Source organism: Hypoxylon fragiforme, assembly GCF_022984875.1.
Source record: "Hypoxylon fragiforme strain CBS 206.31 chromosome Unknown GGS25scaffold_6, whole genome shotgun sequence".
In the NCBI taxonomy this organism is placed as follows: domain Eukaryota; kingdom Fungi; phylum Ascomycota; class Sordariomycetes; order Xylariales; family Hypoxylaceae; genus Hypoxylon; species Hypoxylon fragiforme.
In genome coordinates, this window is record NW_026054761.1 from 2,951,896 (window position 1) to 2,977,137 (window position 25,242).

Genomic DNA, 25,242 nt, shown 5'->3' on the forward strand with positions numbered 1-25,242 from the left:
TATCTACTAACATCCTAACATCGTAGTATGTACCTACTTTACCTTACATATCTACTCATCTGTCTACTCGTACCGACAGTAGCATCTGTAACATCTACCCGTGCGTACAGTAGATGGGGTAGTAAGTAGACAAGGAACATCAGCTTATTTTAGTGTACCCATCTTCTTTCGATACCAGATGACAAAACAGTAAGGTGTCATCTCAAGGGAGAGCCCGTGTCAGTGCAGTATGTGTATGCTCTATAAAGCTATGCTCTATAAAGCTATAGCACGGGTAGACATTTTCTAAATTTGATGTTGGCTACTAGATCAACTGCCTAACCTACATATGTAGACTATTTAATAACCCAGCTAACCTAACGTAGGCCACCTAATGTAAGGATTGGCTGGGGCACTATCAAGTATACGGGGTGCTTATTCAGGTGCAAGGTCGTGGTCATGAGTTACAAGACTAGCTAGCATTTGCCTATCTACATGATTATATGTAGGTATGTAGTGAGTAAATGAAGTGTAATAGGCGAGGCGTTTATCGGCATTGTAGACGATGTCGAAAGCTGATAGGTAGATCTTTACGGTCATCCGTCGAACAGGATATTCGGGGGGACACATCCGGAGAGAGAGCATTGAAGGGTACAAGATAACTAACTGTAGTAGTATAACTAGTATTAACTACTAATAATTACTGCTAGGCATAATTCGAAATGTTTGTCGTACTAGTAGTCGGTACCTACTAGTCAAGTACTACTAACCTTGGAACCTACTGTACAATGGTCCTACATAGCCCTAGAGTTATGTAGGTATCAAGCTTAGCATTAACACGATACCGCCATTAGCTCCGTGCCATCGAGAACATGGCGCCGTGAGCGGAGCCCAGCCCAGCCCAGCCCAGCAAGCCTCAACACCAAAAGTGCGCACCCGACCGCCTCAGCCCGGTAATTTACTTGCCGCTAAACAACCGCCTAGCTGCCCTAGCATCAGCTCCAAACAAACCGTCCATGCCATTATTTTGGCTCGCCTTTCCCACACACGCTCTAGACCCATTATCCCACGCCCTTAAACGCCCTCCCGCCCTCCCTCCGCTTCACCTCAATCTCGATTCTCGATCAGTGCTATATTCATATCACCCACCCTAATTTTAAAAATGGTGCGGTAGCAATCGGTTCCAAAATCACAGATATGTTCTGGCAAATCAACAATCCTGTGCGAGACATGGCAATATTCTGTTATTTGCCTAGAAGCAGATCAGACATACAATACAGCATCTGAGCGGGACAGGGGTTAAAAGTAGTGTGTAGACAGGTTGTGTAGGTAATAGGTATTATGTGAGAGCCAGAGCGATACCAGTACATCGAATATGTATAACTACAGGTAGACAGCAAATTTAAGAGGGGGAGGGAATAATAACAGTCAACCACGCGGGAGAGTATCGGACGTCGACCATATGATCCGGCACATGCATCGAATTTGTGCTGATCCCTTCCTTACTTAGGAACGTCATGTTTCTTAAGTGCATTAAGAAGTGCCGAGGGGGTCTGGGCGAGACGAAGTCTCGTCCACTATTCTCCGTTCTTGTTCCTTCATTGGGGTGAAGGCTGTCCTATCTTGTCTGGACTAATTGACCGTTGCAGAGCATACCATATGCAGCCCTTCGTTCGCATCTCATCGACTTGCCTCATGCGTAGGTATCTTCCGTCCAAGGTCAGACGAAAGACAGATGGACAGATCAAGGAAAGAAAAGAAGAGAAAAAAAAAAGGAGGGCTTGATTTTTTTTTTTCAGCGCTTGCTGAAACCACGCACTTCCCGCATCAAGCAGCCGGGTCATATGTATCGTTGACTCCGATGTTGCGCTTCATACTCGTTGAGGAAAGCCGCGCATCCTTCCATCCCCCCTGTCGCAGATCTTTTTCCCTATCTCTCTACGATTATACGTCCGATAGTGAAAGCAGCGGAGTTGAAGAAGGCAGGCTAATGAATAGGGTGGCAATGAGCGAAATCGCGTGCGCAAATGATAGAATGGCAAGGGCAGAAGGCGGTCAAGGTTAGGCGACATGCAAAGCTCACCAGCAGCAAGCAAGCAAGCACTCAGCAGCATTCAGCACTCAGCACTCAGCAAGCACCAAGCACCAAAGGCCGGCACCAGCAGCCAAAGTTGTCACTTGTATTCGAATCATGGCCCTCGGAGCACGCTCGTCACACCTAGGATTGCGCGTCGCCAAGAACTCTCTGCAGACGGACACCTAGATATTGGTAGAATATTGGTAGAATTAATGAGTTTATGTGCCTAATGCAGGTAAGTTAGGTAGCTTATGTAGGTTAATGGACCAGATGACAGATAGGTTAATAATCGATTTCATCAAGTTTGATAGGTGGTGAAATTGTGTGTGTGAAGATGTAAAGTTGATGGAAATTGGAATATCCTCATGTCTAGCCTCAATACTGCTGCTTCTACATAATACATACTAGTATTAGTAGGTACATATGATAGCTAACAATGTATGAAAGAAGGGAACATTAAAGAAAAGGGCAGGAAAAGAAACCAAAAAGAAACCAAAAAGAAAAGAAAAGAAAAGAAAAAAAAAGATATTAGCCTCCAATTAATTGGCTAAAATGTAAGCAGCCCCCACTTAACGCCTCGAGATGGTTCGCATTAATTTGATCTCTTATCTGTGCGCTCGGAGCCACTGGCGGAAGCCTGCCGATTCTAACTTCCCTCAGCTCCAGCCAGCTCCTCCTCCCTTCCAACATTAATGCAGTGTAGTACAAGCACCCAAGGTACTTAGGTACGTATTTATGTACTTGGGTACCTACTATGTAGTACATCACTACTACAACATGAATCATTCAATGTTGATGTTGCGCAACCCCCTTCTGGGGCTGCGTGCGATAAGGCGATAAGGCGATAAGTCGTCATTCCAAAACCAAACTTCAGACGTCCCTTTTCGGCCTAGTCTCAACTTGCCTTACTCTCAGCTGGCCCCCAAAACTTCAACTTGATATTCCAGTTTTCTGCACCACATGCCGACTGCCACTTTCGTATATTGATCAAAGGTAGGTAGAGGATTAACTATAAAGATGTACTAGTAGTCACGAAACCCCTATCACCTTTAGGAAGAACGGTACGGATGTCATGTTAAAGTGATTACAGTGTATTTATTTCGGCCGATAGGAGATCATGGATTCGGACGCAACGGCGAGTAGGGGGTATTCGGTCGCGTCACATAGATTAGCCCCAGATGCTATACATTCCATCAAATATATCAATATTTTACATACATGAAATCACCTTGCCAGGCGGCTCTTTCCCCTCTTCCTCTCCAAGGAGGGAGCCCAGGATTTGGAAGCGCGTCCGAGAGCAGAGACTCTCAGCTCCCGTTTGTTATTATTGTATGCCTAAGGTATAATAAGGTCTACCATTTTTATCTCATTCAAATGTAGCAGCCTATTTCTCTATGCATTCTCTTACAGTATTTAATTCGAGCTCCATATCAATACTAGCATTAAACAGTACTTCACATATTGTTTATATCAATCCGTGAACTAGCCATATAGCTCACACCCGTTCATGTTACGCAGCCCTTATATCAAAGTAGGTAACCGTTAGCTATATCCGATGTTCACATGCCGCTTCCTTGCCATTCACCCAAGCTTCAATGTTCGAAAAGCTGACATGAACCTACTCTCAAGCTACAGGCTCATACCCCTTGCTACCCATCATGTCAGCTCTCTCCCCAGTAAACTTTCAAGTTTACTAGAGAGCACAGTAGCTGTCATTAGACACCATTCGTGCCTACTACCGTGCTGTATATGCCAGCCACCAGCTTCGACTATCATCTCTAGTCTCTGCGCCTCTGACATAGTCGCGGCCATGGAACGCCATCGCATTCAGTACCCACATTACTACCACTCTCCAACCCCAAGGCCCAGCAACCTCCGCGAGCGGCAACAGCAACAGCAACAGCAACAGCAACAGCAGAAACTCCTCGGTATCGGGGCACAGTTCGAGGCCACCAACACACCAACTTACGCCCAGAAACTAGAAATCCCAGAAAACTCTGCAAACAAACCCCCAACTCCCCCATCGCACCTTCTCAGCGAGGCGCTTGGACGGGGTCCAGCCACCCACACCCTCCGGATCACGCTTCTAGGTTCCGACACCGTCGCAAGTTTGACGCTCCAAACACCACGCACCAACAACTAAAACTTAGCTGGTATTGGGGATTTGACTCGCTGTATTGTACCTAGAGATGACACACTTGTGTGTGTGTGTGTTGTAGGTAGGAGGAACATACCTCGACACCGACTTAGTTCCCAGACGTTGGGGGGTGATGAAGAGGCAGCAGTGAAGTGAAACGCGTAGTTAGATGGCTGTTCTCATATGGTATCCGATATACCTACCTAATGGATAGGTACTTTCCATGACCCTTTTACATGTAGTCCTACTGAACTATGTGAAGACCCCTTTTACAAGGTGAAGGAAGGCTGCTCGTAGCTGCCCCTGTATAACTACTTCTTGACAGTTAACTATGTAACTACCTAGGTACGTAGGTATCTGCTTGCTGGCATAGAAGCTGCTTCGGCCGTGGAGCAGATAAGCCATTCCTAGACTTATCATAGTTCACCAACCTTCCTTGCCAGCTCGTCTAGATTCTGGGCCAAGGCTGGGATTCAGGTGCCTGGGCACATATGTATTATAGCCTTTTCAAATCACAACAAAATGATTATCAAATGCATCTAGCTCAAAGTATTAATTAGTTATGGGGTGCTATTCTGCTTTAATGCTCTCTATAGACTTGTCGTCCCAGTCCATGTCTAAAGACGTTTTGATGCTCTGAACTCCATGCCATCTAATCTTGGGTCTTATATACGTAGAACCATCGTTTTAGGACCGTGAATGCAAGTATTGTGTAGGTGAAAGATGTAGCCTCTGAGATTGGCTAGTATCTAATTGGAATCCTTGGAACGCCCATCGAGGCTGTAAATGTTCCTTCAACCCCGAGGAAGAGTCAAATCTACTCCGGTTGCGCCCATCTCGTTTCTCGTACCGACAACTCCTTTTTCGTAGAGTCATCGGAATCTTTCGTCGCTTCCCTCCAACCCCAGTACTCTCCCAGCCTGATTTCGGCGTATTCGGCATAATCGAAATCTATATGCGATATGGTAGCCTGGATGAGCGCCCATATACCCCAGTAGAACCCAGGCACACCACGGAACGTGTCAACTTCGGCTAGTAGCCTTTGCGTCTCGGTCTCCTTGTCTACACTGCCAGATTTCCCAGGTAATAAATTGAAGTACGTATCGACATATTCCCTGATGAATTCCAATCGCTGGGCACGGGTTGGTAGGACGGTGAAGTCACAATCGAAACCACCCCATTCGGCAAAATGATTTGCTAAATCGAACGCGGCAGGTGAAGGAGTAGCGTATTCGTAGTCAATGAAACTGACCGTCTTTTGGGGAGCAACCCCCTCGGTTACACCATTCGAAGAACTCTGGGGCTCAATGATAACATTTCCACTCAAAAGGTCACAATGCGCAAAAACAAGCTAAAAGTCATGTTGATCAGCTCGTGAGACTATCTTTGGGGTCTGGATGATGGAGGTACTTACGCCGTTATCCCCTAATCCAGGTCGCTGGCTTAGCTCTTCAACGAGTTTAGCGAGTTCCTGCTGGAGCGTCGCTTGTCTCGCTCGCTGGGCATCCGTTTTGGTAGGAAGGGCGAGTATCCATTTCTGCATGACAGTCCATACATTGGGAGAAGGCTTTCCTGGGACAGTATAGCCTGTGGTTGTTGCATCGTGACCGTTGGCATGTCCATTCACCCCGTTGCTCTGTGCAGGTGTCTCATAAATGCAAGGGATAGTGGCGTGCCACTGGGCTAGGCGCCTTGCGACGGCCAAATATATCGATGGCGTTCTTAAGTCTGCAGGTTGAGTGACGGTCCCCTGAATATAGCGATATATCATGCCATTGTCGAAGCGGGCCAATAGCTCAGGGGCTAATCCATATTTCATCAATAATTCGTGGTTTTGGGTCTCGCGGTGACGGTCTATTAGAATGTCGGTTCCATGTCCATACGCCCGTAGCAAAAGGGCTTCTTTATCAATATCCTCCTTGGACAGCCCATCTTTCCTATTGACAGCCTTTAGCAAGGTGTTCGTGATGCCGTCTTTGAAGGATGTAAATTCGATTTTGGAGTCGGCACTGGACCATTCGGGGCGTAAGGTAAGAATAAGTGCACGAGCTGAGGATTCAGAATTCGCGGTATCGTATGCTAGAGGGATATGTCGCAATTGGCCCAACTGGCCCTTGGCGTCTCCGTTGCAATGGTGTGGAGGCATGTTAGACAAGTAGGTATCCAGTATGTAGTTGCGTTCTTGGATGATTTTAGGAGCACGGGAACAAAGTCGTGAAAATCCTGCGACAAGATGGGGTCACTTTTTGTATACCTCTTCTTCTCAACGTCGCCTAGTGGATATAAGTAGGTATGTATGTAGGTAGATAGAATGAGTGTTCACCGCTCAGCGCATGGGTGTGCTGTCACAAACCAGTGGAGTTGCGTCGCAAGATCAATAAAACTATTCTAGCACAGATGGCCAGATACGTAAGTATTAGGTATGAAGGGAGTCTGTAAATATATCAAAGAGAGAGAGAGACAGATGGGATCTAAAGATTAAAGATCCAAACAAGATGAGAGAATATGACGTTTTTTTTAATCGATCATTGCCTAGTACGTAGAAATGGAAGTGTGAGTGCGTGTGAGTGTACTGATGATGATTGAAGGACGAAACGTCATTGCCTTGCAACGAAGGACAGAAAACGGTAGTGTAACAAGAATGTGTGAGGGAAGTGATCGACGGCTGGTCGGCTATCAAGCCGCCTGTGATCAGGGACCAACAAAATTGATTAGATTAAGACCAAATCTGCAGGGGTTTAACAGGGGATGGCAGGGGTAGCTGCAGCCTTTATGATCTTGGGAACTCAGATAACTATGTAACTACATACATATGTACACACATATGTAGGTACGGAGTAGGTACAGTACATACTATGTGCGCACGCTACCAAGAAGAGTGATAATTAGGTTCAAAATGATGGCATATCTATAGATATTAGATATGTGTTACATAAACAATTCAATTCAATATAAGCTTTTTAGCAAAAATGAATATCGAGTAATCCTAGTACATTAGTCACGAGATCAACTACCCCTCTTGCTATGTACTTTTATGAATTGATTCACGACTAACTACAGTAGGTTCGGTGATACTATCCAAGGTACCTAAACTCGGAAACTTTCAATGATATCTTCAATAACTATTCAAACCAAAAAGTAATCAAGTCAAAACTCAGGGGGAAATAGTTTATTCAAAACCACACGTGCATACAAAACGCCCATTCAACCTTATCGAGTACATATGTACCCATTAAGCAACCTGAACATTACCCCTTTTACAAACCTCTTTAACCATAGCCAGCTCATGATGCATAATACACATTATCATCGCCCGTTGATTACATAACATACACTATAACTTGAAGGTAGATAGTGAATCATCCCTTTAATCGTCTTCGTCGTCGTCATTCTTAGGTTTAAGTCCAATACAAGTCTTGATATATCGAACCAATGCGTTGCCCCAGTCGCCTATTGCCGCAGCCCAATCGTCCATCACATCACTGAAGAACATGAGTAGCCTGCTGAAGAAGAACAGGCTCACAAAGGACACGCTTGCTATCACCGCAAACGCATACCAATATGTGCTACCTGTCCAGTATCTATACAGGTCCTCGATCTGTATGGAAAAGTAACTCGTCATGAAGCTGATCGGTAGGAAGAAGACGCTAAGCTTAGCTAACAGTGTCGCACTTCTGGTGAGCCTTGCTGTTGCATTTGAGTCCTTTTGCTGTGTCAGGTTGAAGTACTACTCAGAAATTAGCCTCGTCACCCATACGAAGTAACAACCACCTTCCACCTCTCCTTACTACTTACCGTCGTGGACAATGCTGCTATCTCCTCCAGATACCCTTCGATCGTGTTCAGCATAAGGTACTGGAGCCGATCCCCGAGTCTCTCGAAACGACTCAACGCCGAGTTCGTTAAGAATACTTTGCGTTCCGGGTCCGGGTGATTCCCTACTAGTGAATCTGGTTTACCGACCACCATGATTTTATTTATGAGGTTTTTATAATTCTCGAATAAATGCTTGAACTCTCGAAGGTCCTTGCTTAGATAATGGAGCGTCGGTATAATCTCATAGCTCTTGGAAACTTTACTTCGACGCTGCGGCAGTCAGTGGTTGTGCTACCGAACTCTTAAGAGATTTAACTTACTGTACTCTCTAGGATCGTGTGAGTCTGCGTGTAGAATGTTAGCGATGCTTTTGCAATATCATCCACAACTCAGCTTACCATCTCTTCTAGCTCTTCTTCAGCAGCCTTTAGAGGGCCGGCCGCAACATAGTCTTCAAACAAATAGTAGAAAAGGTTGCTTGTTCCTTCATCGGCCAAGCTGCCCACTTCACTGTTGTGGAAGACGGACATAATAGATGCCTGTCGATCCAAGTCTGGCCGATTTGTAGGTAGTTTGCCTAGAGGTGCCCGGACCGAGCTTTGGGCAAGCGGATTTTCTCTATAACGGTCAAACCCTTGAGCCGATAGCTGCAGGAGGACATCTAATGTATGAGCTCTGAGGTGCCTGAATTCCTCAATGCGCCACCTTTTCTTGTCTTCCTTCTCCGGCACTGGTTCGAATGACTGCCTCTCATGGATTGACAAGACGGTATCTAAGCTCAAGATTAATAACCGGAACTATCATAGTAGCGATGGCGTGATACATACGGTTGTTACATAGCGCGAGCCATTGCCAATGCTTAGGCGGCATGATACTGATCCGGGGATGCTCGCGCTCTGGTATTGGCCGTCTATGAAGCCAGTTTGATCCGATGCAGAAGGCTGTTTATGCAGATGATGTTAGTATTTCTGGGACTATTAGGAGCACCCGGAGATGAGATGATTGCCACGGGAAGGACATGCCTTTCTGTGTTTGGTCCGTGGAGAAATAATTGACTGTATCTTTCACTTGTAGATACAGAGCTATATTATCATTGACCTCAGCTGAGGCGACAGGCTTCATCGCAGAGTTGCCGTTCATGACCTCGCCCCTCTCCGGGTCATTCCGAGCCGGGTGGTGGTGCAGCAGGTCTCTCATCCTATGTCTACGTCGTCGTACATCTTCTTGATGGGTTTTAGCGGTCATCATCAATCCGAGCAACCTAGGCGAGAATCCATATTTCTCGCTAATGGCGACCATCTCCTCTCTTTGCACACTGGGATCCCATACATTGCTGTGGTGTAATTAGTTAGGGATATATATACTGGTTTTGGGTATCTTGCTAGAAGATTGAAACGCACATCCATCGGATCGGATACTCTTTTTGATCATCGGGATTTTGGTTGAGTAATTCCTTCATATGTTGAGGACCAAGATCAAATGCAATACGGGCCTTCTTGTATCCGAACTCAACGACGAAATTCTTGCTGTCCTCATTTATCACGTGAGACTCGGCTTTCTTAAAGGCCTCTTCCTGATCAAAGTCTTCAAAGTTGATCGCCGCAAGGCTCTTCTCGTCGAGGTCGTCGTGAGAAGCCATGATGTTGATTGGTCAGGGTATTAGAATGAGGAGGGGCAGCTATCCTTTAAGAAGATGAAGAGGACATATAATATCGGGTAGCATATTGGCACAGAAGAGAGAGAGAAGGCGAAATAAATATATTTACGATAACATTGAATCTATCACAAGGCTGTCCTACGTATACATAGTACATAGTAGTTATCTACACCTTCAGCGCTCAGCGGCTGACCAATGGCTCACAACAAGCAGGGATATATGCAGGTGACATGATGTCGTGATTGGTGGAGTTCCCATGTATGTTACATGCATATCTGCGATATCTAATACGGGTTAACATGCGCAAGGTTGATTTATTGATTATTATGGCTATGTACATAGCCACTTTGGCTCAATTTTGATACTTTGAGAAGGCAAGAACTTGAAATATGAAAATATAACTAACTAATCGGAATATTATCATCAAATAAACATCAAATAAACATCATATAAACATCAAATATTTCCACATTTATCGCATCCATAAATATACAAATAGAACAACGCCAGTCTGACTGCGGGACTATCCGCCAAATACCTACTGCATAGCCGCCTACCTACATAGTACATACAGACAATATCGCACCAACATGTCCAATATTGTTCAATGGACGGTCGAGCTCTGACTCTGCAGATGTTGAAAGCTGTTGCTTTTACCTTGACCACTACAATTCTCTCCAGTTGGCTGCCTTGAAACACGAATCCGACGTTACGTAGGTTTACCAACACATGTTTTATTTTATTTCGTTATAATTTAGCTACTCTATAATACTGCTGATACTTAGACCCGGCGAGCAATCCGTCCGAGGCCAGTACCGAAATGAGGGACGGTGGCGATCAACACCATGGTCACCATGAGGCCTCACCACTCTCATTTCATATTACTGGTGTTTAACTACACTAACTATGTCTTGAGGCTCGAGGCCAAGGCGTCCTCAAAACATTATTTTACCTAAGTGCAACTGTAGTCGAGCCTGCAGTAGAAGAGGTCGTCAAACCCATCGAACCGCGCCGCCATGAGATTCTGTCATGAGATTCGATAAAAGCTGCGGCTTCGCAGACGTCATTTAACCTATAAAAAAAGCTTGAATGTCGATGAAATATGTATGCATTAACATCAACGTCCCTGCAAGTGGGTTCTTCCATTATGCCCCCTTTTATTCCTTTACTATGGCAGTATTCCTTCATTGCCGTCTACTACTAACTATGTAGTAGTATAACAGACTATTAACAGTGACATAAATGACATAAATAAAATAAAATGAAGATTACCCCAGAAATATCCTCTAAACGATCCACTAAAGGGCCCAGCTGAACCGTTCATCAGCACCAACTGAGGGTAGTCAAGGCAATTCAGGCTCGGCGGCGTAATCAAACCCAAGACCCTAAAGAGGCAGCACCTGGCATCTGAAGAGCTAGGATTGGTCCGTAGCAACACCGAGTAATTAAAAGATCGTCCTTCAGGAACGCACCAAAACGCACCAAAACGCGACTGGAGTCTCTCACAGGCTCTCCACAGGCTCACACAGGCTCACAGGCAGGTCCATGATCCTAGCCCTTAACTATTACCATACTGAAATGCTGCTGGGTTACTGGGTTACTTTGTTTCACAAAAACCTCAAGCCGTGAAGAACGATGATCCCGGCAAATTTCTTCCGTCACTCCTATCCATCACCGGCTTCGCCTATACAGTACAAACATACTCACATGCAAACAATGATAAACGTAAAAGGCCCCAGTCCAGGAAGTCTTTGGAAGATGTTTGTCTTGTCCAGCTTCTGCCCTCTTTTCCGTTCCCTGCATTTTTATCCCAATACATCGATAACTTGAAGGTATTCAATCTCCCTTCTTGACCGTTCTTTTCAAAAAACCCATCATTCATTCATTTTGCAACAGATATAAAAGATTACCTGTGGTATCTTTAAAATCTCATCACATTCATTCGTTCTATATAAAGGGGTAAAAGACAATACCTACACACACATACACAATATACCATAACTTAGGTAACCTACACATCCATCCGATATTCAAGATGTTGTCCAAGCAGCAAATCCTATACGCCGCTCTAGTCGGTGGCTCTCTTGTGCATGCACAGGCTGCATACCCAACCTGCATAACGAGCTGCATTAGACAGTCCGGGTGCGCACCCACAGATGTGGACTGCATGTGCGAGAAGGCCAGCGACAAGTTCCTCTCGGACGTGACCATCTGCATGAACCAGTGGTGCCCGGCGCAGACCAAGCTTGCAGATCTCCTCGGTCCCATCCAGGCCAAGTGCGATGTTCCCCAGGCCGCCATCGCGGACGCCGAGGCCAAGTCAGGCTTCGACTCCAGCAGCTCTGACTCCAGCTCGTCTGCGTCAGACAAGGCCAGCGCCACTGGAGGAGACGCCACCCCCTCGACCGTCATGAGCGTCGGCTCCCCCGTCCAGCAGACCAAGTCTGCCGACTCCTCCGCCACTGGCACCGCCGCCGCCAGCAGCGCTGTCCTAGCCGATACCACCGCGGTCCTGTCCCAATCCGCCACCGCCACAGGCTCGCTGCTCATCGCGTCCGCCACGGCCAGCTCTGGCTTCGCTAGCTCCACCGCCTCCTCGTCATCGTCATCCTCGAGCTCCTCTTCCTCGAGCTCAAGTGCCGCCAGCAGCAGCGAGACCCCCGAGGGCGCCGCCGCTTCCGAGAAGGCCTCACTGTTCGGCGCCATCCTAGCCGTTGCCGCCGCCGTTACCTTCGGCTGGTAAACAACAAGCAGCCCGACACCGTACGACGCTAGTTAGCTAAGCCAGCTGCGTCAAAGGATTTATGCTTCTTCTATTTATTTATATATATTGGATATATGTACATCGAGCGCTTGCGTGCGTAGTTTGTTGTTGGCTATTTTATTTCCCCGTTATGCATATATAAATGTATATACATAATACCCCCACCCACCCCTTTATCAGCTACGTTTTTTGGTTTCCCTTCTACTTCTGGATATTAGACGGGTGGTGGAAACGAAACGACGTAGACGTTTTTTTTAAGAAGAAAGTGTTGGAGGACATGCCATGGCATGTATAAAAGGAAGAGAGGAGGAGAGGAGAAGGGATCGATCGAGCTTACGAAAATCTGACGCTTTTGCGCATGCGCATTAAAACCAAACATATACATAACTACCCCCTGAAACTCTTAGGAGTAGACGAGATGAAAGAAGCTATGCGAATCGCGGATATAATTTAGAAATATATATATATATATAAATATTTACGTAGGTAACTACCTAGTAGGTATAAATATATATGCTCAGAAGCTTGACTTCGAAAAGGCTGGTCCAAATTATCTAACCTACTTATCTACCGTCCCTATGCTTGATGATAAACTTCCTGTTACTCCCTAATAATTGCTTAGGTAGGTACCTAGTAGAACCTACGGGGGTGTGAAAATCCTACGCATGAAATGAAAGAATAAACCAACCAATTCTTCCTTCCAATAAAGAGTTGGCGTCGACCTTGAAGTAGATATCATCACATCTCTCATTAGCACTGAGGTGGACACCTTGGTAGGTACGTGAAAGTAAATAGTAATATGTAACATATGCTATGTGATACCCAGGAAACTTAAAATTCAGGGGTCAAAGATGCAAACATCTCGCTTTCACGATATCCCTTGGCAATGAACTCAAGGCGAACACTTATTGGATTTTGAAAGGTTCAAACATGGATGGATGGTTAATTAGCATGATTTCGTTACATGTAGCAAGAGCTATATAGGTTATAGTCAGAAGCTAATCTACTACATCCATCGAACACCATAGCAACAAGCCATCAACTCCATAGATTCTCGTTGGATATTCATTGGACATCCCTTGATTCTTCCGATCCGAAACTCGTCAGGAAATGCTTGGGCTAAGACTTGAAGTTGACTCATCGGGTGCCAGTGTTTGATCAAGAATCTCTCGATACCAACCAGCATCTTGCTGTCGCCTCTGTCCGCTAGTAGGTGACGGCGCCGTGATGTCCTGTTCAAGAAAGGTTCGTGCCGCAGCCTCAGCCTCCTCAAGTTTATTCGTCTCGTCCTCCGAAAGATTGGAACATACTACTTCAAGGTCCTCGTTTCGGGCTATCATGAGCATCAACGATTCCGCCCTCTCCACGATCGCCTGATCGATACCATTCATCGCCGCGCACCGACTACCAAAACTCGAGACACTTCTACCCGGGGCCAATTGGAAAAGATAAGTAACTTGATCTTCCATGGTAGGGGCGTCGAAGTCCAATCGGACATCCATATGCCCAAAAGCCAGCTCCGGGGTTTCTACTAGAAAATCGCCCTCGAATATCTCGTGAAAGTGCGTAGCGGCTAAAACCTTGGGCCTCTCAGGGCCAAGGGAAGTGAAATGGTCTAATACTGCTGTGACTAGCCCTGCACCATCTAAACTGTTTGTGCCCTTACCAAACTCGTCTATGAGCACAAGGCTCTTACGAGTTGCAAAGTTCATCGCAAAGGCAACTTGACGAAGGTCGATAGAGAATGCACTCTCGTTCTTTGCCACGCTCTCGCGTGTAGCGATACGTGTAAGTATACGGTCAGTTATCCCGATATAAGCTTTCTCGGCTGGCACGAAGCAGCCAATGTGTGCCAGATACACAATGAGCGCAACCTGCTTGAGATATACACTCTTGCCAGAGTGGTTTGGACCCGTTAGTATAAAAGTACTCGGGTGCTCAATCGAGTTTCGCTCAGTCTCCGTCCCAATCTCATTTTCCGTCTCCTCATCTTCGTCACCAGGTCCGCTAGCAATGTAGCAGTCATTCGCAATGAACGATGGTACTACTAATTCCTGCAAAGGATGGCGACCACCTACGATATGTATAATATTCTGCGTCGTCATTTTCGGCACAACCCAGTTGTACTGCCCACAGCCGATGGCTAGTGCAAATATGCTATCGAGCTCGCCAAGGACATCCGACGCTGCAATGATGGCCTCCTGTTGTGCTGATATCTTAACCGCAAGTTCATGGATCAGTTCGATTTCCCGGTCTACGAGGAATTAGTTGATAGTCAAGAGGTAGTATATGTGCTCATGAAAAGGGGTGCTTACCAATAATCATGCAGTACGCATCTCCGAAATGCTCATCCATATCCTTCATCTGTCGATTCTTATAATAGACACAGCCCTCGGCTGTAAACATTCGTTCCCATACATCATTCAACCCTTCACCGTCGTAATTCCCTTTACCCGTCTCGGAGTTGAGTGAAACTACAGTCAAGAAACCGAGCTGCGGGAAGAAAATGCAATTTTGAACATACTTTCGGGCCCATTCTGGTAGTTCGCCTCTCAACTTCGCTATGACGTTCGTTAGGAAATTCTCCATGCCATCATAACTTCGTTTTAATTCATCTAGATTAGCGTCCACGCCCTGTTTCACAGCTGTCCTTCCACGTTCGATAGATTGCTCAAAATCAATGGTTTGACTGATGAGCTCGCCTACTTGACAGAGAGGAAGTGGCTGTATAATATCGATAACCTAACTATTCATGAGAAATATACATACATTATATGTTGAATAGTCTCACCTTTCTGATAATTGCAACCTTTTCTGCCCCTGGCAGGGTTCGGAGGGAATCCCTGAGTCGTAAGCTGTATGCGGCGAACATCTGTAAAGAAGCCCAAACGTTGTTAGAAATAGTAATCTTGCGACCGGGAACATCGACCCCCCTCTCTACATTGGCCATGGCTGTCTTCATGTTTTTGATCTTCTTGAGTTCGTTGCTCAGCTGTACGAGGATTTCCGCATTACCAGGTCGCAATAGGAACTGTATCGTCTTCTGGCGGGTGTGGATCAAGTCGATATCAGTGCTTGGCCGTAAGAATATTTGGCGGAGTTTCAGTTTTCCTTGGGGGGTGCGAGCTAGATGTTGGAAAAGCCCATATATGGATAGGTTCTCTTTGGCCCCAGAGGAAGAACTATTAGGACCCCTTTGATGACTATTGGGGTGGTATTCTGATTGTAGGATTTGGAGAGAGATTAGAGTATCAGCGTTTACAAACATAGAGTCGAATAATGCGAACATCTCAACGGATCTAATCCTGAAAGCTACTAGGGCATCGGGGTCGCCAGGCAGGTAATGAACGGTTCTCCTCCGTTGAAGATCGCCAAGCACCGCGCCAGCGCAACCTATCTGCCGTTTGTTAGAATCATAATTAAGGGGGGAGATGCTAGACAGTGTAATATTACCGTAAGTCGACTATCGAGGTTGATAGAAGTTCCAAGGCGCATTAGACGGCCTTGCCTTGAATTTTCTTGGCCACCAAGGCCATCGGTCTCATCCACATAATCGTCAACTACGGACGTGTAGAGTATGCTCTGGTGACCTGGTGTTTCAAGGTTCAGTCCTAGCAACTTTTCCTTGCCGGGATCGTAGCGAAAGTCGGTAGAATTGAGATTTCTCAAGATGTAGGCACTCTGTAGGTCACCTAGCAAGTTGATAAGTACCTCTCGACATACTCTCACTTCGAGGGATTCAAGTCTTACCCTGGTTCCCATCGACCCCTTGTGCCCCCTTAGCAAGATAATTCGCTAGCTTTTCAGAGGACCTCGCAGAAATAAGCACGGTAGTGGGATTCACATGGACAAGAAGTGTTTCTACCAGGTCAATACCTCCCATAGCAACATCCTCTAGAAGAAACAGGGCTTCTTCACATGCAATATAGTAGCTACAACCAAGATCGCCATTGTCTTTCATGTCGATTGCCATGATGGTTTCCCTCATTGCATCTGCTTCTTCATCAGACAGTGTATCGCCAGAGCATGAAGCGCCATTAACTTCAGGTTGACGGTTTGTAGGGTTTGACGAGCCTCGACTAGATGGTGGACGTAGGGACAACCGTTGTCTTTGAGGATGAGGGGGGAGTTGAGGAGAAGATGGATAGGATTGCTTTGTGCCTCTTAAGCTTGTAAGACTTGAATTTCTTGAAGAAGCTCTGTTTGATGAGTTGGGAAGTCTCGGGGGTGCAAGCCCTCGGTTAGGGGTAGAGAAGACACGGCCATCAGGACCAGATCGAACAAACACCGAGCTAGACTGGCTGAAGAGTTGTGTACGAGCTGACTGCTCGGATGAGGCCCTGGATGGGGTTTGAAATCTTTGGCTAGATGCCATGATGCCGCCTTTGCTACCGTCAAAACCTAACACAATACTACATACATAGCAGTATAGAGGAAAAGGACGAATCAGGTGATTGATTGAAAGATATCAGGATCACTCGATATATACAAACTACTATGTATGAGATGAGTCAGATGATACTGAAGTGTATTTGAGTTTCAAATGTTTGGGCTCGGCTGGTACTTAATACTTCAAATGTAGTATACCTCGTGTGCTGGCCTTGGAAAGAGCTGCCACTTGAGCTTGGTAGGGCTATAGAGGATATCGCCTTCCTCCGAACGAAGTAATTCGCGATTGCTACTTCCGACCATAACGCAATACATGTAGCAAAAACACCTTCACTTATACTTTCACTTATATGTACTGTATAAGCTCTTGACTTTTCCTCCCGACTGTTCCGTCGCCCTCGATATTAAATGTCTGGACGTGAAGCTCATTCAGTCTTCACCCATTCATCAATTTCTCTCCGCTGTTTCCGAATATCGATGAACCCTGGCCGGCTTTCTAGTAGTTGAAAGGGGTTTCCAACATAGTCCTTTTCCACCTCTCCGCTGCTATCCAGGAAGCCTGCCTCACCCTCTCTCTCGATCTTTCCTGCCCATACGCGCCATTGGATTGGGCGCAACTTCGAAGTACCCAGCACTATGCCCAGACAAATGATAAAGGTGGCGACAACCGTCTCGATAGTAATATCAATTGGTAGGGTGTTGGCTGGGCCACTATGCGATGCCGTTAAGGAAACGAGTGATGCAGCTCGGTGTGTCTGGAGAACGGAATGCTCGTAGGCAGAGTAGCAACTAGAGAATGTAAGTTATTGTGAGTAACATTTCGTATATGTATGGTTTCCATTGGAATTCTTACGCATCTGCTAACAGTAGCAGCCCAAAGGCCGTGGTTAATTTGGAGAACCAGGTCATCTTAATAGGTGTTTGGTTGTTGCAGGGCGATAAAGACACGACTAATTAATTATTCATATTTGCAACGTCAGAAGTTGTTGCGTAATGTAATACATTAACTAGTTAAAGGTTAGCTATGTAAAAAACATGCATAAAGTGAGGTAGGAATAATGTATGCACATAGAAGTGGGTCTTATTCGGAATCAAGCTATTATGTATTAAAGCAGTATATAAAGTTGTCGTCGGTTATACTTACCTATCGGTCCGTTATGCGAGGCATTTAGGCCATTCAACTACGGACTGAAGCACACATGGGCACACTGGACAATGTAGTTAGACCTCCAAGGTTTATAAAAAGTGCAAGAGCAGCTGAAAACCCCGCAATGTAAAGGGAAGCAGCACCCCGCAAAGATCGAAGCTGGGCTGCAGTACTTTCAATGTTCGTCATTTAACAGGATCCAACCGTCTTTTCCTTATTTCTCTACTACTATTGCTATTACTAGTCATTACCTACATAGTTGTAGTAAGTCAACCCGGACAAGCAGCAAGCCAACAAATTAATCAAGTCAAGCCAATTCGCAAATCATTGCATCATTCAGCCAACATGCCTCGTGTAAGTTTATTGAACTAATTATTATTATATACACCATGTGATTTTTTCATATTTCTACTTATTTCTCTAAACTTACCAAAAAAAAATGGCATTTATAGGTCAAGTACATCCTGCTCGACTGCGACAACACCCTCTGTCTGTCAGAGCGTCTGGCTTTTGAGGCTTGCACTGACCTAACCAACGAAGTTCTGGAGAAGTGGGGCAAGTCTGAACGCTACACTGTTGAGCAGCTCCTCGAGGACTTCGTGGGCCACAATTTCCGTGGTATGCTCATTGGTCTGCAGAAGAAGCATGGATTTACTATGACTCCGGAGGAGGTGGATGCATACGTTGACCGTGAACTTGGCGCCGTTACTGCGAAGCTGAGCGAAAAGTGCCAGCCCTGCCCCGGCGCACCTGAGCAGCTTGAGGCGCTCAAGCAAGCAGGGTACCCCATGTCTGTCGTCAGCACCTCAGCCAAACCCCGCGTCGTTGCCAGCTTGAAGAAAGTCGGCATTGACCACTATTTCCCCGACGAGCATGTTTACAGCGCTGCCACTAGTCTGAGCCCTCCTTCTAGCAAGCCTGACCCGGCTATCTACAACTACGCTTGCAAGCAGTTGGGTGTCAAGAATGAGGAGTGTGTCACTGTCGAAGATAGCAAGAGTGGTGCTACTGCCGCTATGCGTGCGGGTATCCCTCTGATTGGATACGTTGGTGTCTACGGCATCGAAGAGGGTAAGGAGAAGATGGAAGAAATGGCCAAGATCCTGACCGAACAGTGCAACGCCAACGTTATCATGTACGACTGGAAGGAGTTCCCCGAGTGTTTGAAGAAGATTGAGGCCTTGTGATTTGCTCATTGGGACATTCCTGAATGTCTGGAGAGCTTTTACCATCGCATCCAATCATCGTGGACGAAGTGCGGAGGATAGAACTGAGGCCCGGTAAATCTGTGCATCGGCGGTGTTTTCTTTTGCAACTGTTTTAGCCTTGAGGGAATGCGTTCGAGTAATCAATGCTAGCAACCGACATCTCGACGTCGACTGCTAATCGGACTACAATCTGAAACCCTAGGAATACCTACTGACTTCTTGTTAAATACCGTACAATAATAGATAACTTGCTTTTCACTCACATTTAATTATGACGTGACTCAACCTATCGCAAGCTGCGTAAAATAAGCATACAAGCCAATGCGAAGAGCTATATACATAGCAGCTGTGAGTCTGTGACGTCGACAGATATAGATCAGATCACTATAACTAGGTAGATATTATAGGCACTACTGTATAATATGTATAAGTGCTTGAATCCCTGTTGAGGCTGTGTTTAAATGCCAGGATTTTCGCGAGTTTTCAGTTTTTTTTCTCGTATTCAGAACTTCTGATACATACCACTGAACTTACAACTCCGTAGTCTTAATCTATTAGGTTAGGTTAGGTTACCTCGGTGTTATGTATGTACATATATATATGTAGGCAGTAGGTACTAGATGTACATACAATACATTATGTATGTGAGACAGTGAGACTTGAGTAGCAGTGCTGCAGTGCCGCCGGGTAGGTACCTACCCAGCGCGCTAATGAAACCTTCTAGAGAGCACTAAGACCTCAGCTCCCGAAATAGTCTCTTCCCGACAGCTAACGGGATTCTAATTAAGAAACTCTAGTTAGTTTCGAATATTACCTAATTCAAGGAAAATGGACAATGGAAAAGGGGAAATGGAAAAAGGGGGAAAAAGCAAAAGTTATTAGCAGACAAAGCTACTGTATCAATACTAAAATTCAAAGAACTTCGAAGCCAAACTGCGAAACGAAAATCGATAATAGACACGGCGAGAATGTGATCAGAATTCCTGCAAGAGACCAAAGACAAACAAACAAACATCCAATAACTATCTATTACCTAAAATTATCCGAGTTTGATACCTACCTAGGTATGCCTTCCTCAAGAAGTCTTGGCTATATGTACATACCATACCACGTACAGCTTAGGTAGGAAGGCAGGTAAGAGATCTCTTACACTACACTACATGTGCGTATATCAACACAAGATGTAGGTTACGTAGGTAACTGTTTTGCATCATATTCGTTAGACGACAGCATCAGCCAATGGGTTCCCACTTGACCACCAGCGACTTCGCCCAAAAAAAATTTTTGGTTGAACTCCAACTAAGTGTTTGCCACATGGCCGTCGGACACGATGCAAGTGGGATTCGAACAACGTCAGCCTGGAACACCTCGGGTAGATCGCACCTCGTATTTTTTCCTCCTATGTATGCAGTAATATGTCTGTCTGTCTGTCTGTCTGTCTGTCTGTCTTAAGAGAGTGGTGAACAACACAACCCCAATCCCCTAACCTAGCGTACTCCCGAGCCTGAAATTGTTGCATTGCATTTGGTATTGTACGCGCACCGGGATATATTTGGACTCCAAGTTGCCTCTTCTCCATCTCAGGCAGTAAGTAAGTGCACATGTGGGCAAACCCGGAGTTCGCTTTGTGTAAACTACCTACAGCCTACAAGAACATTCGATTTCTTTTTATCCCTTTCATGTGTTTGCCTTCTGTAGAGGACAGCTCGGTCACGCAGTCCAATGGCTATCGACTTAGTTACTACTTCGGTCTTTTACACAAGAAAAAGTTACGTATGCTCGTGGATGTCTTTGAATGCAAAACAACCCCATAGCTGAAAGTCTTATGGATAACTATGGCTTAGATGGGCACCATGTGACGTGAAAAGATCTACTAGGCTTTACCAAGTAGGAATTAGTTAGTTAGGTCGGAGAGGAACATTGAAAGCTTTCAATAAAACAGCAGAGTGTGTAATAATTATTATTATCATCACACAGCCGTTATGAATCTGAGATGGGTGTGTTACCTGATTTCTTTTATTTCTCTTTTTTTCTTTCCTTTTCCTGGTCCCCACCCAACCAACGCATGGTCAGATCTGCCCCTGATTATGCCACAAACAGTTGGATAGTAGAACGACTCCCCCGGTCGAGAATGTATACAACATTTCCTGTACAGTATGAATAGGGGGCACAATGACATACCTGTATTGACAAGTTCATTTAGCTCTTTTCCCTCTCTCCCCAAAGCAACTATCTGCCATCATACCTAGTATCTATTGAATATTACATAGTATTAGAGATCTATTCCAAAAATTAGATATTTGGTCGTACCATTAGATTTATGATAGTCGTCTAAAATCTGCTGTGACGAATCTTTTATTGATGCCGCATGAATGGCATAAACGGCAGCTCGCAATTTTAATTCCCAGTCTGGGGGCCCTTTGGCTGACAACGTCCCATCTGCAACTTGGCCTGCCTGCCTGCCTGCCTGGCCTGCCCCCCCCTTGCTCCGGTTGGCAAACCCGGCCGACCAACGAAAAGGCGAGAACCGGGGATTGGCCCCCCTGGAAGAGATCATGCATAGCAACGCGATGTCGACACGAAAAAAAAAATCGAATTAGAATAAAAAAAAATCACACACAGCTTTGGTGCTGACGAGGCTTGGAGGGCGTCTTAGCGCTTCTCGTTCTGGATCGACCCCCTGGTCCAATCGAGGCGACGATCCCAAGCTGCAAACAGGCTTCCCCAGGGGCGCTAGCGAGAGACCCGTCTCGCATTCATTTCCTATTAAATAGAGGCTCATCCAAGCTCTTATTTATTTTGGTTCAGAGCTTTTTGTATCTTGCCCCGTTCGCTTTTTCGTGCCTTTAAAGACCTCGTCACTCGCTCGTTCTAAAAAGGTCATCTTTTAACTTGGCTTTGTTCGGTCTTTCTTGTCTAGTACACTCGTTCTATTCTTCGCAATAGCCAGCTAATACCTAATTGTCTCTCTCGCGAGTTGTATATACTACAATCCCACATATCCTCAAGATGCGTTTCTCCGTCATTGTCGCCGGCTTCTTCGCCGCTGCTGCGAGCGCCCAGTCCACCGAGACTGCTACCGCCTCCGTTTCCGAACAGACCAGCACCGTAGCTGCCTCCACTGCTACTGAGACCGACTCCAGTGCCACCTCTACTAGCAACGTCGACCCTGCGGAGAGCTCTGCACAGTCCGCTACCATCCAGTGCCTTGACAACTGTGAGCAATCATCTCGTGCATAGATTGTGTCATGCCTGATCGATAACTAACTTGCATTGCGCGTAGGTGATCCTGCGGATGTCAGCTGCCAGGCCGCCTGTATCTCGGTCCCCAACCCTGGCACCCAGGGCGTGAACCAGACCACCGACTGCGTCGCCGCCTGCCCTCAAGGCAACGGCACCGCTTCTGACAACCAAGCTTACAGTGACTGCGTGACCCAATGCATCAGCCAGTACTTCTGGTCCAGCAGCGCTCCCAACCAGGCCACTAGCACTGGCAGTGTCACCGGTGGCTCTACCCGCTCTGCCACCCCCACCGTTACTCAGGTTGCGTCTACCATTACCAGCGATGGATCCACTATCGTCACCTCCGTCTCAACCACCTTGGCCCCCTCTGAATCTGGATCTGGATCTGACTCCGCACCTACCACATCCACCCAGGGTGGTGCCGGTGTTGCTCTCTCCCCTGTCGGAACTGGCCTTGGCCTTTTCTCCTTCTTGGCTGCCTTCCTTGCTCTATAAGGTTAGCAATTGCTAAGGTGCGATAAAGTATGGATGCTATGGGTTACGGGATATGCCGGGTAGTAATATCATATAATGGATGGGGCGCGAAAAGAAAATAATATCAGTGGCGGAGCGTTGGTAATACCTAGGACATCACTGTTAATTGGATACGTAATAACGTTGCATAGAACGCGAATATGAGCTTTCTATCCATATACCTCCCGCTTCTTCGCTTGCCATGTGTGACTCTTAGGTTCTCTTTATAAAAAAAAGTGTTGGCTCTTTATCAAGACATCAAATTATCTAGAATAATTCAACGTTTGGACGTGGGCACTACTACGGGAACATCACTCAACCACGGCAGACCAAGTTGTTTCATCTCCACTGCCAGCTGAAAAAGATAATCAAGACTATTGCATCGCAGATCAGCACAGCTCAAGCTTCTCCTCTTTTTTGCTAATAAAAATGGAGATAGAACTTACCTTTCACACATGGTCTTAGCCTTGTGTACGTTATCACCCCACACGTAAACACCGTGCCTGCGAACAAGGACCGCATAGGTGTCTGGGTATTGGTTCATGGCATCTTCCAGAAACTCAGTCAGGTCCTCTTCGTGCGCCGTGTTCTCGATCACGGGGATCCGGAGAGTGTCGTGGTAGCCTAGATTACCCTGTTTCTCAAAACCCTTGCCAAAGCCCTTGATCTGCTCGATATTGTTGATCTCAAAGAGCTTATCCTTACCAGGACCCTGCGCTTCCAGAAGCAAGGTTACCAGCACGGCCCAATGTGAGTGCGTGTGGATGCAACAACCGGCACCCCGCTTGGTGAAAGCAGCCAGGAACAGCGGTGTGCACTGTGACGGCCGACCACAAGGCGGGGAGCGTAGGTAGATGCGATTCTTGAGATCCGTTTGCTTGGATAGGGCAAGCACGTAGATATCAGTGTGCTTCATGAGCTCCTTCTGGACACCTGACGGCGCAATGTATACTAGATCACTATAATGCGCACATGTGAGAGAGTGATCTTGAGGTTATTTGCATGATTAGAAGAATTAGAGAAGGCATTGGTATCAATCAAATACAATGAATCAGATTACAATAATAAAGCCTCACTCGTTGCGAATAGAACATCCTCCTCCGGTGCCTGTAACCCAACCCAATGTCCAAAACTTGGCGCATAGAGAAGGGATGAGGTTGGCCGGATGGTTAGGATCTTCTGATGTTATGTAATGGTCGTCCCCCATTTTTTTTCCTTTAATTTTTATTTTCCCTTCTCAGTTCCTTTTCTCTAATAAGGCTTTGATTTTATTTCCGGATCACCGAATGGGTTGCTTGGTTGCTTGGTTGCTTGGCAGCTTGGGTAGGTGGTGGCTATGCTATAGGTTGATAGGTTAAGAAAAGGCCAGGCTGGCCTCTTGGGTTGATAAAATTGATAGAATTGGAAAGATAGAGTAGTAGTAATAAGTATGTAGGCAAGAAGAATAATAAATATTCTATTCAAGAAGGAAGCTGATTTATTTAGCAAATGGGGTTGACGAGGCTAAAGTCAAGTATCACGGCACAAATCTAATCCTAGTCTCTTCCTTAAATCAAACCCTGTTCCCCACTTGCTGCAAGCACGCAACATTAAAACTTACGAACTTTGTATCAAGTTATCAACCCATAACTACATACAACATAGTACATCTAGAAATAAATGTGAATACCTTACATAATAGTTCTAGAGATCTTATCAAAAAGCAATACCGTTGACATACAGTAAGTACATATGTAAACGTCTAAACTTTAACACTTTCAAAGCTTTCAATTGTAATACCAGGTGGGTTCCAACTTCTTATATATAAGTAACTAGGGTAGGTACTTATGTAGTCACAATAAATTCAATTTCTCCAATTATCGTTTTATACGTCACACAATGAAGCCGATAACATAAAACTATTTAGGCGTGGCATGAAAAGAGGTTGAAGCTGAACATGATATTGACTTCCTGAGTAAGGTACTACATACATAATTAGGGTATCATCTCGGCCAAATTGGATATCAATCAGATGTACTACCAATTACTACCAACTACTACCGTTGACATAAATAAACTCCAGTAAGCAAACATGCATAAGCCCCTAGGTTAGTATCGTTGATGTTGACAGATTTCACTATTATAGTATCATTATCATCATTAGATTGTCTATTCGGTTAAGGTGCCTAGTTGGTAAATATATATTCGGTACTCGTATGTGCCTGTACCCTAGCCTCGTCAGAGATACATATGTAGGTAACTACAATACAAATACAAACTACATACCTAACATTGAAGGTGACTAAGTGCGAAAACAATCAAGCAACATCATT

The 25,242-nt window shown here is 45.6% G+C and overlaps 9 protein-coding genes across 9 annotated transcripts; 3 read left to right on the top strand and 6 right to left on the bottom strand.

Annotated features, from left to right (window-relative positions):
• Positions 1-3,784: 3,784 nt before the first annotated feature.
• GGS25DRAFT_496919 (uncharacterized protein) lies at positions 3,785-4,176 on the bottom strand. The gene has a single exon (XM_049261565.1). The coding sequence runs from the start codon at positions 4,078-4,080 to the stop codon at positions 3,835-3,837; it is 246 nt and encodes an 81-aa protein (XP_049116044.1). The 5' UTR covers positions 4,081-4,176; the 3' UTR covers positions 3,785-3,834.
• A 555-nt stretch (positions 4,177-4,731) lies between these two features.
• On the bottom strand, positions 4,732-6,894 carry GGS25DRAFT_496921 (ethanolamine kinase). Its single transcript, XM_049261566.1, has 2 exons — positions 5,608-6,894; positions 4,732-5,544 (listed from the first exon to the last, which is right to left on the bottom strand). Exons 1-2 carry the CDS (start codon positions 6,337-6,339, stop codon positions 5,011-5,013), a joined length of 1,266 nt encoding a protein of 421 aa, XP_049116045.1. The 5' UTR covers positions 6,340-6,894; the 3' UTR covers positions 4,732-5,010.
• Positions 6,895-7,279: 385 nt separating this feature from the next.
• On the bottom strand, positions 7,280-9,830 carry GGS25DRAFT_496922 (uncharacterized protein). The gene is made up of 7 exons (XM_049261567.1): positions 9,410-9,830; positions 9,032-9,342; positions 8,837-8,950; positions 8,408-8,781; positions 8,330-8,353; positions 7,989-8,279; positions 7,280-7,920 (listed from the first exon to the last, which is right to left on the bottom strand). The coding sequence occupies exons 1-7, from the start codon at positions 9,646-9,648 to the stop codon at positions 7,561-7,563; spliced, it is 1,713 nt and encodes a 570-aa protein (XP_049116046.1). The 5' UTR covers positions 9,649-9,830; the 3' UTR covers positions 7,280-7,560.
• A 1,871-nt stretch (positions 9,831-11,701) lies between these two features.
• Positions 11,702-12,409, top strand: GGS25DRAFT_523170 (uncharacterized protein; the record flags this gene model as incomplete). The annotated part of the gene is made up of 1 exon (XM_049264374.1): positions 11,702-12,409. The coding sequence occupies one exon, from the start codon at positions 11,702-11,704 to the stop codon at positions 12,407-12,409; it is 708 nt and encodes a 235-aa protein (XP_049116047.1).
• A 1,124-nt stretch (positions 12,410-13,533) lies between these two features.
• On the bottom strand, positions 13,534-16,805 carry GGS25DRAFT_523171 (muts domain V-domain-containing protein; the record flags this gene model as incomplete). Its single annotated transcript, XM_049264375.1, has 5 exons — positions 13,534-14,684; positions 14,746-15,172; positions 15,222-15,827; positions 15,884-16,122; positions 16,181-16,805. 5 exons carry the CDS (start codon positions 16,803-16,805, stop codon positions 13,534-13,536), a joined length of 3,048 nt encoding a protein of 1,015 aa, XP_049116048.1.
• A 254-nt stretch (positions 16,806-17,059) lies between these two features.
• Positions 17,060-17,892, bottom strand: GGS25DRAFT_345052 (magnesium transporter). Its single transcript, XM_049257994.1, has 3 exons — positions 17,888-17,892; positions 17,673-17,826; positions 17,060-17,608 (listed from the first exon to the last, which is right to left on the bottom strand). The coding sequence occupies exons 2-3, from the start codon at positions 17,726-17,728 to the stop codon at positions 17,245-17,247; spliced, it is 420 nt and encodes a 139-aa protein (XP_049116049.1). The 5' UTR covers positions 17,729-17,826; positions 17,888-17,892; the 3' UTR covers positions 17,060-17,244.
• A 116-nt stretch (positions 17,893-18,008) lies between these two features.
• Positions 18,009-19,432, top strand: GGS25DRAFT_496943 (phosphoglycolate phosphatase). The gene is made up of 3 exons (XM_049261568.1): positions 18,009-18,230; positions 18,279-18,320; positions 18,419-19,432. Exons 2-3 carry the CDS (start codon positions 18,312-18,314, stop codon positions 19,151-19,153), a joined length of 744 nt encoding a protein of 247 aa, XP_049116050.1. The 5' UTR covers positions 18,009-18,230; positions 18,279-18,311; the 3' UTR covers positions 19,154-19,432.
• A 2,132-nt stretch (positions 19,433-21,564) lies between these two features.
• On the top strand, positions 21,565-23,112 carry GGS25DRAFT_496950 (uncharacterized protein). The gene is made up of 2 exons (XM_049261569.1): positions 21,565-22,391; positions 22,458-23,112. Exons 1-2 carry the CDS (start codon positions 22,184-22,186, stop codon positions 22,910-22,912), a joined length of 663 nt encoding a protein of 220 aa, XP_049116051.1. The 5' UTR covers positions 21,565-22,183; the 3' UTR covers positions 22,913-23,112.
• GGS25DRAFT_496955 (Methylthioribulose-1-phosphate dehydratase) lies at positions 23,113-24,519 on the bottom strand. Its single transcript, XM_049261570.1, has 3 exons — positions 24,007-24,519; positions 23,377-23,889; positions 23,113-23,304 (listed from the first exon to the last, which is right to left on the bottom strand). The coding sequence occupies exons 1-3, from the start codon at positions 24,135-24,137 to the stop codon at positions 23,208-23,210; spliced, it is 741 nt and encodes a 246-aa protein (XP_049116052.1). The 5' UTR covers positions 24,138-24,519; the 3' UTR covers positions 23,113-23,207.
• Positions 24,520-25,242: the final 723 nt, after the last annotated feature.